The sequence below is a fragment of the Scyliorhinus canicula genome, chromosome 20 (genome assembly GCF_902713615.1).
Source record: "Scyliorhinus canicula chromosome 20, sScyCan1.1, whole genome shotgun sequence".
Classification (NCBI taxonomy): domain Eukaryota; kingdom Metazoa; phylum Chordata; class Chondrichthyes; order Carcharhiniformes; family Scyliorhinidae; genus Scyliorhinus; species Scyliorhinus canicula.
Genome location: NC_052165.1, coordinates 17,147,137 through 17,168,419, shown reverse-complemented (window position 1 = coordinate 17,168,419; position 21,283 = coordinate 17,147,137). Strand labels below are relative to the sequence as shown.

At 47.5% G+C, this 21,283-nt stretch overlaps 1 protein-coding gene across 1 annotated transcript in view; it reads left to right on the top strand.

Moving 5' to 3' along the window:
- The first annotated feature begins 247 nt into the window (after positions 1-247).
- Positions 248-21,283, top strand: part of helb (helicase (DNA) B) — a 60,569-nt gene continuing 39,533 nt past the window's right edge. Inside the window, exons 1-4 of the mRNA XM_038780432.1 lie at positions 248-515; positions 8,350-8,706; positions 13,641-13,834; positions 18,734-19,507. Coding sequence (XP_038636360.1) covers positions 323-515; positions 8,350-8,706; positions 13,641-13,834; positions 18,734-19,507 — 1,518 coding nt within the window. The 5' untranslated portion in view covers positions 248-322. The remainder of the gene's footprint in view (positions 516-8,349; positions 8,707-13,640; positions 13,835-18,733; positions 19,508-21,283) is intronic.

The window sequence follows — 21,283 nt, the reverse complement described above, 5'->3', positions numbered from 1 at the left end:
AAGTATGGAATGTTACCCAGTTGATTTTCAAATCTCTGTTACTGTTGGCTGTTCAATAAACAAAATATTCCCCACTGAAGGAGCACTGCCTATACCTGTTGGCAGCCTTATCTGTTCTAGTGATTGAATCTGAAAAGTGTCCTAGAAAGGTTTGCATGTTTGGGTGGATGAAAGGAAAGGGAGTGGGGTGGATGAAAGGAAAGGGAGTGGTGTGTGTGTTGGGGATCCGGATTGGTGTTGGCGGGAATGGGCGGGCTGCAGTGTGCTGGAGCTGCCGGCGGTGTGGGCCTGAGCTGAGGTGCCCTTCCCGGGATTCTGCACCATGTCCCGGCGGAGCGCGGACCCAGGGAAGACCAGGCTGCTGGAAGGATACATTGTATCGCCCAAGGAGAAAGAGCAACAAGATTCGGATACAGAGGAGGAGGAGGACCCGCAGTTCCTGGATCTCAGCGACATGATGCTTGTTTCTGACGGTGCAAGTTCCATCAAAGCCTCTTCCGTGGCGCGGCATTTCGGTAAAAAAACGCACAACACGAACTTCATTCGCAATCTGTTCCATGTCGCACACGGTGCAGTCCAGCCCGAGAAGTGCAGCTCAAACCTTTTCAAACTTCCCTCTTTCCGCTGAAGGGATCCTCCCAGTTGAATTGGTGTGGGGCCTTGTGTGTGTGTGTGAGAGAAAGAGACGGTGCCATTCCCACAGGCAAACCTGAAAAGAAAATGGTCTCAACCGGTCTGGCAGCATCTCTACAGGGAGAAAGCACAGTTAATGTTTCATTTTTTTTTTATTTTTTTTTATAAATTTAGATTACCCAATTATTTTTTCTATTAAGGGGCAATTTAGAGTGGCCAATCCACCTACTCTGCACATTTTTGGGTTGTGGGGGCGAAACCCACGCAGACACGGGGAGAATGTGCAAACTCCACACAGACAGTGACCCAGAACCGGGATCGAACCTGGGACCTCAGAGCCCTGAGGCGGTTGTGCTAACCACTAGGCACAGTTAATGTTTCATGTCTGACCTCCAATACAGATCAAAATGGGTCATTAGGGCTGCACGGTAGCAATATGCACAGTTGCTTCACAGCTCCAGGGTCCCAGGTTCGATTCCCAGCTTGGGTCACTGTCTGTGTGGAGTCTGCACGTTCTCCCTGTATCGGCTTGGGTTTCCCCGGGGGGGCTACGGTTTCGTCCCATAAGTCCCAAAAGACGTGGTTGTTAGGTGAATTAGGCATTCTGAATTCTCCCTTAATTTTCCCCAACAGCCGCCGGAGTGTAATGACTAGGGGCTTTTCACAGTAACTTCATTGCAGTGTTAATGTAAACCTACTTGTGACTACTACTTGTAAAGATTATAATAACTATTATTGATGTCGTGCAAATCTGGTTATGGCTGCTCACTCGCGAGAATACATTACCAGGATGTATGGCTTTATGCTGCACCTTCCAGCTCCATGTGATGCCCATCCCCAGTGGCATGATGTCATGCTGGGGCAATTTGCAACAAATCCAGTCATGATACGGAGATGCCTAGAGGCTGCGGGATTGAGGCTGGGCATTGCTCCCTTATGTGTGTGGTGGGGGAAGGTTGGGAGAGGGGTGCGCAGCGGAGAACGTGATGGGAAGGGGGGAAAAGTGTGCCCCCCCCCAATTCTTCAGTTGCGGGGGTTCACCCCGAAGCTTGTTGGGGGGTTCCTCCATGGCCATGAGGGGGGAAGGGAAGTATATTTTTTAGTGTAATTCGAAACGCACCAATCTCAGTGTAGTTGGTCTTGCTGGCTTAATGAGGCCCCATCAGAGTGATGGCACAAAACACGGCCACTGAATCTTTTTTCTGACCATGTCAGAAGATCTAGACAGAGAACTTGGCTGTGTTTCTGGGGAGAAACACGACAGTTTCCATTCAGAACCTGTCACTTGGCCATTTGTTCAGAAAATTACACCCCTTCATTATTTCTCTCTGTGCAGCTGTTGCCAGACCGACTGGGTGGGATTGTCTTCCCTCTTCCGTGGCTTATAATAATAGTAATAATCTTTATTATTATCACAAGTATGCTTACATTAACACTGCGATGAAGTTACTGTGCATGTTCTGCAGTGGCGGATGGCGGCTCGCCAATGTACGGTTGTGGGATCTTCTGGTTCCGTCATTGCCAAACAGCGTTTCCAGTTGAACGCACCCCTCGCGTCCGTGAAACCCGCAGCAAGGGTGCACCATCGGCAGTTCCATAAGATCCTGCCAGCGCAAGCGGTTAGAAAATCCTGCCAACTGTGATGGCTGTCGCTCCTGACCTCGAAGAAAGCTGCCCACAAGGATCTTGTGATCTTTGGTGTGGATTTTCTCCTTTGCTATTATTAGTTGAATCTGGTGCCAAGTCCAGGGGATATTCAGATGTCCAGCTAAAGTGAAGTCCTCAATAGTGAAACAGCCAGTTACATTGGCACAGTTTTTGCGATTGTATTGACGGTGAATTTGTCAGGATATCCTTACTCCTCTGAAACTAACAGCAACATCTGGATTCAGCAGATGTGCAGTTAAACAAAGAAATCCAGAAGTTGCTGATACTGATTCCACTCTTCTTGGGCATGTTCTATAAGATCCTCCAGGGTCAATATAAATCACACTGGCGCAAAGGTTACTTTTACACCATTGGTTGTTGAATGAAGTGCAATGTGGTTTAAAAAATCTTTTTATTGATTTTTTAAAAAGAGGAGAGGAGCAGGAAAACAAAGTACAATACAGTATCAGTTATTTTTATAAATTTTAGAGTACCCAATTCATTTTTTTCCAATTAAGGGGCAATTTAGTGTGGCCAATCCACCTACCCTGAACATCTTTTGGGTTGTGGGGACAAAACCCACGCAGACACAGGGAGAATGTGCAAACTCCACACGGACAGTGACCCAGGGCCGGGAACGAACCTGGGACCTTGGCGCCGTGAGGCAGCAATGCTAACCACTGCGCCACCGTGCTGCCGTTCAATACAGTATCATAATGCAACTCTGCTCCAATAAACAAACAAAAACTACAAAAATAAAGTTAATTTTTTTTTCATAAAGTTAGAGTACCCTCTTCCAATTAAGGGGCAATTTAGCGTGGCCAATTCACATCTTTGTGTTGTGGGGACGAAACCCATGCAAACACGCAGAGAATGTGTAAACGCCACACGGACAGTGACCCAGAGCTGGGATCGAACCTCGGCGCTGTGAGGCTGCAGTGCTAACCACTGCGCCACCGTGCTGCCCCCCCACAAAAAGTAAAATTAACAGTTGACAGTAATTAACTCTTTAAAGAAAGAGACAAATGGGGCGGCACAGTGGTTAGCACCGCTGCCTCGCGGCGCTGAGGACCCGGGTTCGAGCCTGGCCCCGGTCACTGTCCATGTGGGGTTTGCACATTCTCAACCCCACAACCCAAAAAGTTGTGATGGGTAGGTGGATTGGCCACGCTAAATAGCCCCTGAATTGGAAAAAAAAAGAATTGGGTACTCTACATTAATAAAAAATTTAAAAAAGAAAGACAAATAGTTGCCATCTGAGAAAAAAAGTTTGTGTCTGGGAGCTGGACCCCCTCTGACAGATTGTGTCCTTTTGGTAACTTTTTACAATTGGCAGCTTGTTTCACACAGACAGAACTGAAGATTTTTAACTTCCGCAGTAAATAATGGAACTAGAGATTTTAAACTGGTTGCAGTTTAATATCTAATATCTAAAGATGCCCAAATTGCCCTCTTCAACCAGTTTAAACTTGGATCGTGACGCTCAAGATAAAACCCTTTGACAGTAGATTAGGAACAACTGGCCCACAAATCTGTCTCCCTCTTTGAAGTATCGCTGTCCGGACTCGGGGACTCCTGCCTGTCAAGATAAATGTTGATGTCAGCTTGTTAACCATAACAAAAATGATTTTGATAGAAAAATAGGGAGACATTGGGGAATCTGGGAAGAATATTCGTTTTTATGGATTGAATTTTGCCAGCCAGGGAAAAAGCAAACTATTCCAGCACTGCAAATCCTCTTTACCTTTGACCAGGCTTGTAAGATGTCTTCTATGAACATGGACTCTCTTGCAACTCATGTTCACCACTAAGTAGCGAAAACCAGCACCAAATATACAAAACGGCAAAGCTCTTGGGGGATTTGTTTGGCACTAGAGTTAATTAGGAAACACTCACTTTTGTTGATATTCAATATATAGTCAGAGAAAAAGCCAAAGGCACTGAAAATATTCATTATGCCATCAACACAGGGTTAGTAATCTCTGATAGGAGGTCATCAGCATATCAGGATGCACGGTGCATCACACCGGCTCGAAAGATACCCTTTAGCAGTGTAGAGAAGGGTATTGACAGGGCTGTCGCCAGGGCAAAGAGCAGTGGGGACAGAGGGTACGTTCGACTGGTTCCCCTGGATAAGGGGAAGTACTCCTGAGTGTAGAGAGTTAGTGGGCACACTCCCTGTGTGGGAGGTATAAAGGAGGCGAATCCATGAAGGAAATTATGGACCCAACTCAAATTTATCCAAAATTGCAAACCAATAATCCCACTGCACCCGGTCAAAAGCCTTCTTCGCGTCCAGAGAGAGACGACAACTTCAGGCACAGTCGAGGCAGTTAGGGAAAGTATAATGTCAAGAAGATGATGTACAGGGCAGCACGGTAGCCTAGTGGTTAGCACAGCTGCCTCACGGCGCTGAGGTCCCAGGTTCGATCCTGGCTCTGGGTCACTGTCCTTGTGGAGTTTGCACATTCTCCTCGTGTCTGCGTGGGTTTCGCCCCCACAACCCAAAAATGTGCAGAGTAAGTGGATTGGTCACACTAAATTGCCCCTTAGTTGGAAAAATAATTGGGTAATCTAAATTTATAAAAAAAAAGATGATGTACATTTGAGGATAATTGGCATCCCTTTATAAAGCCAGATCACATCGGGGAGACATGGCTGCAAGCGGCACGCCATTTCCTTAGCTCACAGCTTTATGCCCGAGTTTAAAAGAGAGATTCCGATATGAGCCACATTTTTCAGGATCCCTGTCCTTTTTTTAGCATAAGCCAAATGGAAGCTTGTGTCAATGCAGGGGGAAAGAAAATAGTCAGATAATGAGTCGTTAAACATATCTCGCAATAGGGGCGCAAGTTGAGTGCAGGACCTTTTATAAACATCAATAAGGAAGTCATCAGGGCCTAGGGCCTTACTACTTTGCATCAACTTAAAGCAGTTTGTTTTCTCATCCAGGCGCAAAATGTCATCTAAGGCTGCGATTCACCAGAGCAATTTCAAAGTCTGGTTTTGGGTCTGTTTGGTGGGATGTTTCTCGAATACTGCAGCACTGAGATACACACCGCTATTCAATGTCACTGCATGTTTGGGCCGCGGGGAGTTTCCGCCCGGCGAGGCCATACTGAGAATGTTTTCCTGCCCTGGGGAATTAAGCTGCTTCGCGGGACCGGCTCCTCGCAGATCAGGGTGCCATTGAAAGGTTCCCCGTTTTCTACACCCCCTGTCTTTCAGCACCTCCTGCTTTCAGGGCATCAACCCCAAACCTTTCTGCAGCATCCCCCCCCTTATCATGGGCATAGCTCCCCAGCCCATGGCTGTGCCAACCTGCTACCCTCAGCACTGAGGGTGAATCTCAGCACTGCCAGTCTGGCACCCTGGCAGTCTCAACCAGGCAGCCTGGCAGTGCCAGGTAGGCCCACCAGGTTCTGAGATTCCATTTAAGGGGAGAACTGTATTCTTTTATTCATCAACATTCCCATTAAAACTGGAGTGAAACACCTGGCCGACCCGTGCTTTACTTAATCTGTTCTGATCTTTAACACGAAGATGCATTTCTTGAAACATCAGTGTTAAGGCTCTTGAGATGTGAAAACACTTTGGAACGTTTTACTGGGCCATTTAACCTCCGCGTAACTGACTAACCTGATAGAGAGCCCCTGAGCGCCTGAGCTAGTCAGACGGAGGAAGACTTTATAAGAAGCTCGGTAAATTGAATAGGAAAGAAAGCAAAGCCGAGGGGATCCATGACATCGTGAAAATGGCCAAATACAAAAAGGTCTTTGATTATCTTTGGGAGGAAATTCCTCCCACCCCACTCCATCCCCAGAACAATCCCAAATCTAGAACAAAAACCCAACAGTGTGATAAACCTTTAAATGAAACCATGAATCAAATCCTAAGGTTGGCATTTGAGCTAATAATAATAATCGCTTATTGTCACAAGTAGGCTTCCATGAAGTTGCTGTGAAAAGCCCCTAGTCGCCACATTCTGGCACCTGTTCGGGGAGGCCAGTACAGGAATTGAACCCGCGCTGCTGGCCTTGTTCTGCATTACAAGCCAGCTGTTTAGCTCACTGTGCTAAACCAGCCCCTGATATCAAGGTAGGTGGGATAGTAAGAGGAGGTAAAAAGTCTACAAATGGATATAGATAGGTTAAGTAAGCGTTCAAAAATGTAATACAATGTGGGCAAAAATGAACTAGTCCACCTTGGCAGGAAGAATAGAAAAGCAGTACACTATTTCCTCAGGGAAATTGAAGAACGTGGTGAGTGTACAGAGGGTGGCCTGGTACATGAATCACAGAAAATGGGATTTCTTAATAATATCAGCATTTCAGGCGTTCGGTAAGGTAGACTGGAGATTGTTCACAATGTTCAATTTTAGCCATTGGATGATGGAATTTCTGTCCATTCCACTAACTTGTCCACATCCTTTTGGCGGTTTCTGCACTGTTCCCCTCACAGTTCACAATGCTCTTCATTGTAAACAGCCTGCTAACCCTTCTAGGGTGTCACCTGAATGTTTTTTTTGAAAGATGTGGGGCAGCTGCCAGTGTCCATAGAGCTCTGACTTCGCGTGAGTTAAATGGCTTGGAAGCTTGTCCCATGTGTGCAACCAGGGAGTTAGGCCAGAAAATCCCATTCTTTCCTGTGCCCGTTCTGTAGATGTCAAGTTATACTCAAATTTCCTGTGAATGCTCCAAGAATAAGTCCAAATGTAAAATAGACAGAAATCCGCGTAAACAATCAGAATCCAAGGGAATCACCAAACTCACACCATGAGTGACATGGTAGCACAGTGGTTAGCACTGTCGCTTCACAGCTCCAGGGTCCCAGGTTCAATTCCTGGTTTGGGTCACTGTCTGTGTGGAGGCTGCACGTTCTCCCTGCGTGGGTTTCCTCCGGGTGCTCTGGTTTCCTCCCACCAGTCCCGAAAGACGTGCTGTTAGGTGAATGGGACATTCTGAATTCTCCCTCAGTGTACCCGAACAGGTGCCGGAGTGTGGCGACTAGGGGCTTTTCACAGTAACTTTATTGCAGTGTTAATGTAAACCTACTTGTGACAATGATAAAGATTATTATAATAAAATATCCTTTTTGTGACAATTAAAAGTTTCTACCTATTTAAGCATCACCAATGCCTGTTAGGCACAGTGTGCTTAACAACCTGCAAAGTTGCATGTGACTTTGTAGGTGTACCATAAAAATGGATGAAAAGAATCTGAGTATGCGGTGCCAGTCTTGACCAGAAACTTTCAATTAAATAAAAGGAAAAATAACTTGCTCCACCTGAAATCCTGATTGTTATTTGAAGAGAGCGGCCGGAATTCTCCGTCCGTCGGGATTTGCTTTTCCCGCCAGTGGGTTACACAGCGGTGTGGTTTCGATGAGAAATCCCATTGACAAGCTGCGGGAGGATAGAATCCCACCGCCAGCGAACAGAACCCGTCGAGAAACACACGATTGGGGAACCGGAGAATCCTGCCCAACCTCTGAACATGCAGAATTGTAAGAAAGGTGTATAGAGCCCTAAAACCTGGGGGTGGGTCAGTTATTACGAATGGAGGGATCGAAAGGCGATTGCTATGGATTAAGAAGCATTGGGCATTTACTTGCTCAATGACCTCAAGCTCAAAATTCTTTTGAATCTTGACTAACACCCAGATTCCATGTGTCTCTCTGGGTGCCCATGCGCAAGGAATTCCATGCCAACATTTCCAGGAAAGGAGTGAAAATTGGGTCAGGGAATCTTTTTTATTTAAAAAAAAGTTTTCTTTTGCCCAAATAAACCGTTAATGAGTGATTGAATGTGCAACACGATGAACCCTCGCTGAGCAATCATTTCAGAATTTTCTAACACTTCTTGTTTCCTCAATATGTTCTGTTGAGCAGGTGAACTTGCATGAGAGCACCATTAGTTGGAAGATCTATAAGCGGATTTAGTAGCCATAGGGTTCCTACAGTACAGAAGGAGGCCATTCGGCCCATCAAAATGTATTCCGACTTTTTATGGTAAAACTGTTAAAAGTTAGCAATTAACTTTTAAACTTGCATTTATGTATCTTTCTCCAGTTACAATCCAAGACCTTGAATCCAATTTGACTTACCAGGTGTGTGGACGGTTTCATTTTACTGCTCCATGGTGGAAAGTGACTGCAAAGATCAAGGACACCAAAGGGAAATGGTATTTACAGTATTATCCATCCTACAGTCTGAGGAGCTGCCTGAGCCATCCAAGAAGTTACATCAGCCTGCTCCTCACAAAATGTCACGTCCACGATCAACATAAACAAGCCTTTTTTGAATATTTGCCTGAGAATTGTAACCTTGAGTTTTCGAACTTACTGACGGCTTTACAATTATTTGCGAAGAAGGAGGATACAGCAAATGGTATTGCACGAAGCATTATTGCAGCCATCAATAGTTCAGGTAAGCATGGTTGGCTCTTTATGGGTTATAGACCTTTTGTTGAAAATTGCACATGATCATCAAGAGTTCAGTAGCAGAAGATACCTTTGATCATCTGATGCAAGAGTAAAATAAAAAGAAATGAAAGACACTAAGTCGTCCCATTAAATTGCAACAGGAGTAGTGCTTTCTCTCCATTGGATGTCAATATTGACAAAAATATTGATCGTTGAGCTCTTTCAGAAAAGTTGTACAGTAATGTAATGATTGAAGTTGAAGGATTGTAATCTCGGGATTATTCCCTGTGCCATGTGCCAGTGAGGCTAGAAATAGGAAGATAGAGCAGCTAAACACGCGGCTAAACAGCTGGTGTAGGAGGGAGGGTTTCTGTTATCTGGACCACTGGGAGCTCGTCTGGGGTAGGTGTGACCTGTATAAGAAGGACGGGTTGCATCTAAACTGGAGAGGCATAAATATCCTGGCCGCGAGGTTTGCTAGTGTCACACGGGAGGGTTTAAACTAGTATGGCAGGGGGGTGGGTACCGGAGCAATAGGTCAGAAGGTGAAAGAATTGAGGGAGAACTAGGGAATAGGGCCAGTATGGCTCTGAGGAAGAGCAGACAGGGAGATGTTGCTGAAAACAGTGGCACAGTATTACAGGTAAGGCAGGTGAACTTAGAGCTTGGATTAGTACTTGGAACTATGATGTTGTTGCCATTACAGAGACCTGGTTGAGGGAAGGACAGGATTGGCAGCTATACGTTCCAGGATTTAGATATTTCAGGCGGGATAGAGAGGGATGGAAAAGGGGTGACGGAGTTGCGCTACTTGTTGGGGAGAATATCACAGCTGTACTACGGGAAGACACCTCAGAGGGCAGCGAGGCTATATGCGTAGAGATCAGGAATAAGAAGGGTGCAGTCACAATGTTGGGGATTTGCTACAGGCTTCCCAACAGCCAGCGGGAGATAGAGGAGCAGATAGGTAGACAGATTTTGGAAAAGAGTAAAAACAACAGGGTTGTTGTGATGGGAGACTTCAACTTCCCCAATATTGACTGGAACTCACTTAGTGCTCGTGGCTTAGATGGGGCAGAGTTTGTAAGGAGCATCCAGGAGGGCTTCTTAAAACAATATGTAGATAGTCCAACTAGGGAAGGGGCTGTACTGGACCTGGTATTGGGGAATGAGCCAGGCCAGGTGGTAGAAATTTCAGTAGGGGAGCATTTCAGGAACAGTGACCACAATTCAGTAAGTTTTAAAGTGCTGCTGGACAAGGATAAGAGTGGTCCGAGGGTGAATGTGCTAAATTGGGGGAAGACTAATTATAACAATATTAGGCGGGAACTGAAGAACCTAGATTGGGGGCGGATGTTTGAGGGTAAATCACCATCTGACATGTGGGAAGCTTTCAAATGTCAGTTGAAAGGAATTCAGGACCGGCATGTTCCTGTGCAGAAGAAAGATAAATACAGCAAATTTCGAGAACCTTGGATAATGAGAGATATTGTTGGCCTCATCAAAAAGAAAAAGGAGGCATTTTTCAGGGCTAGAAGGCTGGGAACAGACGAAGCCTGTGTGGAATATAAGAGACATAGGAAGGAACTTGAGCAAGGGGTCAGGAGGAATAGAAGGGGTCACGAAAAGTCATTTGCAAATAGGGTTAAGGAAAATCCCAAGGCTTTGGCACATTCTATGTTCTATGTTCCACGCGTACATAAAAAGCAAGAGGGTAGCCAGGGAAAGGGTTGGTCCACTGAAGGTTAGGCAAGGGAATCTATGTGTGGAGCCAGAGGAAATGGGTGAGGTACTAAATGAATACTTTGCATTAGTATTCACCAAAGAGAAGGAATTGGTGGATGTTGAGTCTGGAGAAGGGTGTGTAGATAGCCTGGGTCACATTGAGATCCAAAAAGACGAGGTATTGGACGTCTTGAAAAATATTAAGGTAGATAAGTCCCCAGGGGCTGATGGGATCTACCACAGAATACTGAAGGAGGCTAAAGAGGAGATTGCTGAGGCCTTGATGGAAATCTTTGGATCCTCACTGTCTTCAGGTGATGTCCCGGAGGACTGGAGAATAGCCATTGTTGTTCCTTTGTTTAAGAAGGGTAGCAAGGATAATCCAGGTAACTACAGGCTGGTGAGCCTTACGTCAGTGGTAGGGAAATTACTGGAGAAAATTCTTCGAGACAGGATCTACTCCCATTTGGAAGCAAATGTTCGTAATAGCGAGAGGCAGCATGGTTTTGTGAAGGGGAGGTCGTGTCTCAATAACTTGATAGAGTTTTTCGAAGAGGTCACAAAGATGATTGATGCAGGTAGGGAAATGGATGTTGTCTATGTGGACTTCAGTAAGCCCTTTGACAAGGTCCCTCATTTTTAGACTGGTACAAAAGGTGAAGTCACACGGGATCGGGGTGAGCTGGCAAGATGGATACAGAACTGGCTAGGTCATAGAAGGCAGAGAGTAGCAATGGAAGGGTGCTTTTCTAATTGGAGTGCTGTGACTAGTGGTGTTCCGCATGGATCAGTGCTGGGACCGTTGCTGTTTGTAGTAGAGATAAATGATTTGGAGGAAAATGCCCTGCATTGTTTGTAGATCTTGTTCCAGTCTATGTATTTGTACCCGTTTATCTGAGGAAGTACACTGTGAGGCAGCTTCCGTAGCTGCTGACTGATGGGGTATTGTTTAGTACATGGCGGGGCAGTTTCCGTAAATATTGCCGGCTCCATTCGCCCACAATCATTCTTATCTTTGGCTCGTAACTCCTCTTCAGCCTTTTAGCTTTAGCCCCGCGATAAAGGCGGACGTCAAAGGTCCACAAGTACTGCCATCCATATCCTCGGGTCCGATGTTATTCAGACCCGAGTGTTCCAGCCGGACAGTTCTGAACCTTTCACCCTATTCTTTTTTTTTTTACAAACGTTTTATTGAGGTATTTATGGTTTTACAACAACAACAAAATAAACAATGTACATGAATTTATAAACATAGTGCAAAAGCCGTCTTCCTCCCTTACAGGTCCCACCTTTACTAACCCTCTACTCTAAGCTAAGCTATCCCCCAGTACCCCTCCCCCTTCTGCTGACGGTTAGTTTTCCGTAGAGAAGTCGACGAATGGCTGCCACCTCCGAGTGAACCCTAACATTGACCCTCTCATGGAGAACTTGATTTTCTCCAAACAGAGAAAGCTAGCCATGTCCGATAGCCACGTCTCTGACTTCAGGGGTTTTGAGTCCCTCCAAGCTAATAGTATCCGTCTCCAGGCTACCAGGGAAGCAAAGGACAGAACCTCTGCCTCTTTCTCCTCCTGGATCCCCGGGTCTTCCGACACTCCGAAAATTGCCACCTCTGGACTCGGTGCCACCCTTGTTTTTAACACCATGGACATGACGTCCGCAAACCCCTGCCAGAATCCCCCAAGCTTTGGGCATGTCCAGAACATGTGGACATGGTTCACTCGCCCTCCCGCATACCTTGCGCACCTATCTTCTACCCCAAAGAACCTGTTCATTGGGCTACTGTCATGTGAGGCTAGCGAATGACCTTGAATTGTATCAGGCTGAGCCTGGCACATGTTGTGGACAAGTTGACTCTATTCAACGCGTCCGCCCAGAGACAATCCTCTATCTCCTCCCAACTCCTCTTCCCACTTGCGCTTCAGCTCCTCAGTCTGCGTCTTCTCTGACCCTATGAGTTCCTTGTAAATGTCAGAGACCCTCCTTTCTCCCACCTACACTCTAGAAACTATCCTGTCCTGTATCCCCCTTGGTGGTAGAAGCGGGAAGGTTGAAACCAGCCTGCGTAGGAAGTCGCGCACCTGCAGGTACCTAAATTCATTTCCCCTCACCAATCCAAATTTCCCCTCCAGCTCCCTCAGTTTAGAAAAGCTCCCCTCTATAAACATATCCCCCATCCTCTCAATCCCTGCTCTCTGCCATCTCCGAAACCCTCCATCCATCCTCCCCGGGGCAAACCAGTGATTATTACAGATTGGAGACACATCGATGCCCCCTCCGCTCCCAAGTGCCTCCTGCATTGCCCCCGACCCTCAGGGCCGCCACCACCAGCTTCCAAGTTTTCTATCATCCGCAAATGTTGAAATTGAGTCCGCTGCTCCATGGTTTAGGTCATCTATATATAAGGAAGAGCAAGTGTCCCAATGCTGACCCCTGGGGAAAATCATTACCAACCTCCCAATAGTCCACAAAACACCTGTTAATTATTCAGGTTCCTGGCACAGCCATGCTGCGACTGTCCCTTTTACCCCATGAGCAAGAACGTTGCTCACAATTCTGCCATTAGATGTCTTTTGGAAGTTTATGTGCACCACATCAACAGCATTGCCTTCATCAATCTCTCTCTGACACATCTTCAAAAAAACTCCACCAAGTTAGTTCAACACAATTGTCCGGTAACAAATCTGTGTTGGCCTTCCTTAATTAACCTGCATTCATCCGATTGCTCATTCAGTTTGCCGAGATATTTTGTTTCTAAACTGACTGGCCTGTTGTCACTGGGCTTATTTTAACACGTATTGTTGAATATATTGGTAAAACAGGAAGTAAATGGGCTGCTCCTATTTCTATGCTCCTGGAGGATTGTGAGACCATGAGAGACACCACCAAAGCCTTTAAGGATAGGTTTGATGTTGGAAAAAATAGTAATTAATTAAGGAATATGGGAAGTTTGTTATTATATGGGGGTTAGGATTACTGCTTATACAGCAGATAACTTCCATTTATATGGTGCCTTTAACATGGAATAAATCCCAGGATGCTTCAGACGTGTAATCAGAAAAATATCATTTCATATTATTTTAGAAATGGACTGGGGCAGTATATAAAGAAATTGGCTTGTCGATGTTGATTTGAGCATTGAAGTGATGCATGTGAGAATATGTACATAAGGTACCATTTGAGATTCAAGTTATTAATTTGCCATTAATTTAGATGAATGGCAAAATATGCAGCGCACTTTGGAGTTCCCAAACCTGATGAAGTACCTGCCAGGACTTTTGCCACGGCAGGTTTTACATATTTTGATGCCGCGGATGGAAAATGGAAGAAAGCCACTCGACCCTGGTACACTAGAGGGGTTGGACCAGATGATTGAGACAGAAGTGTGGAAGCTCGGATTCCGGCTGGTAAGTTATTCTCTGTGCACTATTGTCAATGTGAACAAATCCCGATTATGTTGAATTTTTGTCTGCGCATTTAAAAGTTGTTTTTTTTTTAACTGGCTTCTGACTTCTGAAGTACCATATTATTTGGCTTCAAGGCTAGGAGGCTGTTTGACATCACAAAAGAGAAGTATTTTGCCCACTCTTAATTTATGCTTGTTATTCATCTCAGTAGCCGAGGCCACTCAATATTGATGTTATTACTTGATATTGTAAAATAGGACTTGCAGAAAGTAAACAGTAACAATGGTCAGCTGGCAACAAAAATATTGGGTGCGATTCAATGGAAAAATTCTAAGTGTCATTTTGGGTGCGTTTGGGGGGTGTTTCTTGACGGCCGGGCTGGCAAGTTCGCTGCGCTGAGGCCCCACGAGATTCTTGCCATTACTGCCTGTCTTGTCGTTTGATTTGCCGGACTCGCGCCCTAACTCGTCTCTGCTTTTAAATGCTCCCCTCACCACTCGCTCCCAGTCACCACACAAGCGCAGACCTATGCCTCGCTTTGGGGATGCCGATGTCACAAGGCTTCTTGATGCTGTGAATGAGAGGCGGACCACTCTGCTCCCCCACTGGGGTCGGAGGACCAGCAGTAGGGTCAGCAATGCCGCCTGGGTGGCAGAAGCAGCGGCTGTTAGTGCGGGCAGCATGACCAGGAGGACTGCCGGCCAATGCCGGAAGTGGAGCAACGATCTCCAACAAGCTGCAAGGGTAAGTTACCACCTCTGTCCCGGCATCAGTCCCGCCTGCCCAGCCCAAATTCCCAAACCCCACCCGCCTCTACAAATCACTGGTTGACACCTCTCACCCTTCCACATCCGATCTTCGTGCTTGTTCCTCAGAATCGCCTTGTACCCATCAGCAAAACCCCTTCAGGTGCAGTGCCTACACATGCCACCTGCTATAGACCCCCTCTGACCCATCAAGCCTGCGGGCAACAATGCCCTCTCTTTGTCCCCGCAGGAGAAGATAGCCCATAATAAGCGGGAAAGGGTCAAGACTGGGGTAGGTTGGCAGAGATCCGAGTCCTCGCCCCTATGAGGAATGGGCGCTGGAAATCGCGGGGTTGCCCGAGGAGAGAGCGGTCACCATCAGCGAGGTGTACCATAGAGGTGAGGATCCACTGCCCCTGAACCCAGATGACCTGTCTCAAATGAGTTGTTTATGTCAGACAAAATGATCTATCCTTCTCATTGACAACATATCCATTGTCTGGCAGGAGTGTCCCCCCCCCTCCCCCAACCCCCCCGTAACCCAAGAGACCACCTCGGAGGAGACCACTGCGAGGCATCACAGCTATCACCTTCATCTTTCACCAGCACAGAGACGGCCACCTCAGTGGATGACATAAGTGGACAGGCTTTTGGGGCACAATCTGGAGAGCACCACACAGTTGCTGATGCACCTCAGGTAGAGGCAGGAACATCCAGGGGAGACAGAGGCCAGAGGTCTGCCGGATCCCAGGACTCAGATGGTTTTTAGTCAGATGCCAAACCTCTGGACAAGGTTCGCCCAGGACTGATGCAGATGATAGAACACAGTCGTGACATTCAGGAGGGGGTGTCAGCGACATTCCATTGACTGCATAGCCGATTGGAGGTTTCAGGAGCAGGAGATGGTGTCGACAATGCGTGACACCAAGGCCAACACTGCTGGGGTGGCAGCCGCAGTGAAAGGCCTGGAGCATGACATCCGCGTCTTGAATGCTGGTGCCCAAGGCATGGCTCAGTCTGTGACGACCATGGCTGAGGGTCTCGACATCATGTCGCAGCCGCTCAGTGACATGTCCCAGACGCAGGTGGATATTGCTGAGGCACTCCAGAGAATGGCGCAGTCACTGAGGAGCATCACTGAGGGCGTTGACACCGTGGTGCAGATAATTGTGAGCAGCCGGGACTGCCAGAGCCAGAAGACTCGGAGGCCTCTGGAGCTCACTGCAGCCGCCCCTCCATCCCACGGAGTCCCCTCAGACCCTAGGGTGTCAGGGAACAGGAAGTGCTGGAGGCCAACCCAGGGGACTGCCACGAAGGAGACAACGGAGGTCTCCAGTTCTTCTGAATTCCCCCCCGCACCAGTGCATCTCAAGTGCAGTTGGCAGAACAGGGTGGCGCAGTGACCCCTGTCGCACCGGTAGGTTGGCCAGGGCCCTCCAGATCCAGGCTCTCCAGAGGCCGCCTGTCAAGGGTCCGGAAAGCATCCTGGGGACACGGCTAGACGTAACAGTAGACAACGAAAGATCAAGAAGAGTGAGGAGCACTGTGTGGGCCCTGGGGCGGGGGGATAATGATCTGTAGCTGGGGGCATGAAAATGTAAAATTTTCCTTATTAATACATGTAACACCTGATACAGGTGAAACCTCTGTCACATTAATCTTCACAGCGGTCCTGCCTGCACCCCACACCATTGCCCTCCACTCCCCCCTCCACCACCCCCGCGCTGTCAGCAAAAAGAGAGGAGTCAGACCGTTGCAGAAACTGAGAAGCGCCAGACCTTTCCTCATAGCGAGTTATCATCACTCTCCTACCTGTACATTGACTCGCTGACAGGCCGACACAGATCCATCACCCTGGAGTGATGTTACACAGACCCTTGGAGGGTGGAACAGGGTGATTGGGGGAGGGGGCGGTGTGATGGGGGAGGGGGAATTGGGGGAAGGAGGGAAATGAGGGCGGGGGGGAAAAGGAGTGATGGGAGGGAGAGAAATGGGGTGGGAGTTTGAACTGACCAACACAGCCATGTCCTTTGAGAATCCGGAGATGAGGTCCTCCCTCAACCTCTGGCTATGTAGGATCCTTGCCGCCTCCTGCCCTCCATCCTCCAGCCCCCCCTGGTCCGCCTGCGCCTTCTCCAACAACGGCGCATTCCCTTCTCCTCTTTCAGCATGTTGCCCCGTTCCTGTGCCAGGTTGTGGAAGGCACAGCAGACCACCACAAAGCGTAGACCCTCAAATCACCCAAGCCTCTCCCACCCTTGCGTGTCCTGCCTTTTCTCAGAGTGCCATCCAGCAAGCCAGGTGTGCTGGAAAACCTTGCTCTGCACACTTGCCTCCGGCCACATCTAGAGCCCTTAAATCCCAGATCTCTGCCGGGACCATTAGGGAGACCGTACTCAGGTGCCCTCCCTTGATCCACACACTTACCCTTTGGTCGCAAGAAGGTCCCCAGTACTGAAGGCCAGCTCTTTAGTATTTGATCGGCAGCTGCCTCTATGGTGCTGATGCTCCTTGAGTTCAAGCACACTGTTCAGGCATCAACGTTCGCTTGGCCTGCAGTATTCATCCTCTTAAGACATGGCACATGCGCTCTTGAGGAAGCACTTGAGAGTTGAGGAATGTGAAGTGCACTTACAACTAACCTGGATAATTCTTCAGATGAAATAGCCTTCAGCTGTGAAGCAAGAGGCTGCTCACAGTCAAAGGGGGTGAAATTGACTTTCACGAGATAAACTGCAGCAGGGCTCTGTCCTGGGAGAGTTTGGTCGGACAGACAGGCTACAGCTGTGGTTGTCCCTATTATGAGTCTCCACAATATTTAAAGACGGCATGAAGGCCTCACAGACGCAAAGCCCCACCCACCCCACCCCACACCGGCCAAGGCGCAACCTCTGACGTAGAATGCTTCAGCCCCCTGACCAAGCCCTGAGCTCCCTGCCAGCCCAGAACACTGGGCCAGCAGCTACAGTCCGCTTCAGCTGCATACCGGAAAACGGAAATGGCTCCTCACTTCCCTTCAGCAGCCATTGCGCCAGCTTCACGGTTTTTGAAAAGGAGTACTAAGCGACACCCGCGTGATTTCTCTTTGAGGAGTTGAGTAATTCCCGGGAGGCCTCGGCATTCGACTTCAATCTCGCTAATGAGATTGAAATGAATGCGAATCAGAGTTAATGATATACTCGCCGTTTTTGGGTGAGATTCGGAACTCGCCAATTCGGAATTCCGGGAACGGGCGGGGTGAATTGCAAAATAGTTTGCGCCCGGCTCGAATCTCCATTTTGGCCTTTCCTGCAATTTACCCAGTGCATCCAGATCTGTGCCGGGCGCGACACGGTGGTTAAATCGTGCCCATTAACTGTGCGATGAACAAAATCTGACAGTCAAAGTGGGGAGAGGAAAGAATTGCGGCAGTGAGAGAAACCGAAAAAGAATTAAAGATTGGCATATCTTTTTATTAAACAGTAAAAATATATACAAGGCCAAATGGTACAAACACTAATTTTGTGTTGGAGAAACAGGGTACCCTCCCCTCAGTACCAACGCATGGGGAGGGGGAGTGGATACTCTGATTGTTAAAACAGTCCACAATACAATTGTACAAAAAACAAGCGGTACAAGCACTAAACTTTGCCCTGGAGAGACCAGATGCCCTCGCCTCGGTACCAACAGAAGGGAAAAGAAGGGGTGGTGTGGAGTGAGGGGAAAGGAGGGTGGTGGGGAGGGAGGGAGTTGGGGGAGGGGGGCCCAATAGGGCACTGTCTAAACTATCTACGGAGGCAGAAAAACAAAAAAACCTTCAATTATGATGTGCCAGATTCCGGGAGTCCCCCAGATGGGGGTGAGGGGCGACACAGTGTCAGGCACGAGTGAGCCCTGCCTCCTGCTACAGAGAGCCTCATGTGCAGCCTCCGCTCCCGACACTGGGCGGCTGACAGCTTTTGGACAGTCAAACAAAATAAATAATTATAGGAAACAGTACCATGGAAAATCAGCTCATATCCTAAATCTTCCGCCTTAATAAGTCATTTATCAAAGGCTAACCCAATATGGTAATTGTAGCTCTGATGAAAGAGTTCCTGAAGGTACAGCTGTTCTCCTATTAAGTACTCGGTTTAAGAAAGGTTTCTCAAAGACATTTCTTTCTTTTTGATAGATTCTCTCAAAGGAGCTGAGACTCATTGGCTGTGAGGCGACCCTGTTAGCCTTTGAGGAAACTGATCTACTAAGGACGATTCCAGAGTTACAGAGGCATGCTTTGGTCATTTACGATCAACTCAAACATATCTGCTGGAAGAAGGGACACACATATGTTAAGGTTGAAGAGCTGACTAATTTACGCCCATCTGAGTTCAGTATTGAAAGCGCATGGGAATCACTAAAGTTTCTGAAGGACCACAAAATAATTGTAATAGAGAAAAAACGAGGGTACCTCCCGTGTTTCTACAACTGTGAGAAGGATATCGCGCTTTGCATTAAGGAACTTATGGACAAACCTTCGTGGCACATCCCTGTGGCGGAAGGTTGGAGGAACACCGAGGGGCAGAGGGAAGGACTAGCTGAAGATGTCGAGCACAGTGAGGATATTGGTTTGGACCCAGGTCAGTTGAAAGCAGTTAACATGATGTGTGCAAATCCTGTTACCGTCATCAGTGGTAAAGGCGGATGTGGGAAGACTACACTCGTCAGTCTCGTCTTCAGAGCGGTGGTTAAAAATATGGCGAGCGCAGACAGTAAGGAATTGTTGCAAGCGTGTCAAGATCTTGAGAGGGATGAAGGGGCTCCTAAAATGTGGGATATTCCAGCAAGTAAAACTCCTGATGTTGACTCCGGTGGGAAAAGGCCGACGGTGCTGTTCACTGCACCAACTGGAAAAGCAACGTCTCTTTTAAAGAAGAAAACTGGATTCGATGCTTATACTTTACACCAGGTAATTACACTGTTGCACATGGTTCAAATCTTTTAAATGTGTTTTAGCATGAAGTAAACAAATTACTTTGAAGAGAATTCCTAAAGCACTCTTACCACGACCGTGTTGGAGGTTAAAATGGGGCCTTATGTTTTTAAAGGGTGCATTCCTCCAGCCTGCATGTAAAATTCAATGAACCGTTGATCAGTTTCTCCAAAACATTGCAAATTTTTTTTCATCCTTTTTTAAATATAAACTTAGAGTATCCAATTAATTTTTTCCAATTAAGGGACAATTTAGCGTGGCCAATCCACCTACCCTGCACATCTTTGGGTTGTGGGGGCGTAACCCACGCAGACACGGGGAGAATGTGCAAATTCCACACGGACAGTGAGCCAGAGCCGGGATCGAACCTGGGACTTCGGCGCCATGAGGCAGCAGTGCTAACCACTGTGCAAAAATACCCAATTTAAACTATGCTGTATATTTCTTTTCTGCATCAGGCAGTACATTGTTAAGTCTGATCAACTTTGGTTACTCTGGCTGATTTTGTTTTTTAGAAAAGTGTTTTAAAAAAAATAATTTTATTCTCCTTTTTCACAATTTTTCTCCCGAATTTACACCCACCAACAACAAACAATAATCAACAACAAATATCTCAAACCCCATAACAATAACAACGATCCCATCCTCCCACCAACCCCCAAACATCAGCCCGCATGTTAACATAAACAAATGACAAAAAAGGAATCAGGGATTACCCATAGCGATCTTTAATATACACAGTCCCATCCCCCCCAACTAATGATCGATGTTATCCAGTTCTTGAAAGTGCATAATAAATAGTGCCCATGACTTGTAGAACCCCTCCGAGCTTACCCTCAGTTCAAACTTAACCTTCTCAAGGGTCAAGTATTCCAACAGGTCCCCCCGCCATGCCAGGGCACAGGGTGGAGAGGCTGCTCTCCATCCCAGCAAGACTCGTCTTCGGGCGATCAACGAGGCGAAGGCTATGATATCTGCCTCTGCACCCGTTTCCAACACTGGCTGGTCCGACACCCCGAATATAGCCTCCTGGGGACCCGGGTCCAGTTTCACGAGCACCACCTTGGAAATTACCCCAAAAACCTCCTTCCAGTAATCCTCTAGCTTTGGACAGGACCAAAACATATGGACGTGATTAGCAGCCCCCCCCCCCCCCCACGCTCACACACATCTTCGACTCCTTCAAAGAATCAGCTCATCCTCGCCCTCGTAAGGTGCGCTCCATATACCACCTTCCGCTGTATCAGCCCCAACCTCGTACATGAGGTGGAGGCATTTACTCTCCGGATCACCTCACACCAGAACCCCTCCTCCATATCCTCTCCCAACTCTTCCTCCCACTATGCTTTGATCCCTTCCAGTGGTGCCATATCCTCTTCCAAAACAGCTCCGTACACCGCTGACACTACCCCCTTCTCCAGTCCCCTCGTCGTCAACACCTCCTCCAGCAATGTGGAGGCCGGTCCCTCCGGGAAGCTCGGTATCTCCTTCCAGGTAAAATCCTGAACCTGCATGTATCTAAACATTTCTCCCTGCTCCAGCCCATACTTTGCTTCCAGCTCCCTCAATCTTGCAAACAGACCTCTAAGAAACAAATCTTTTAGCGTCTTAATCCCCTTCTCTTCCCATTTCCGAAAAATTCCATCCCACTAGCCTGGCTCAAATCTGTGGTTCCCCCAAATCGGCATTTCCCTTGACCCTGCCCCCAACCCGAAGCGAAACTGCCTCCAGATTTTCAATGAAGCTATTATT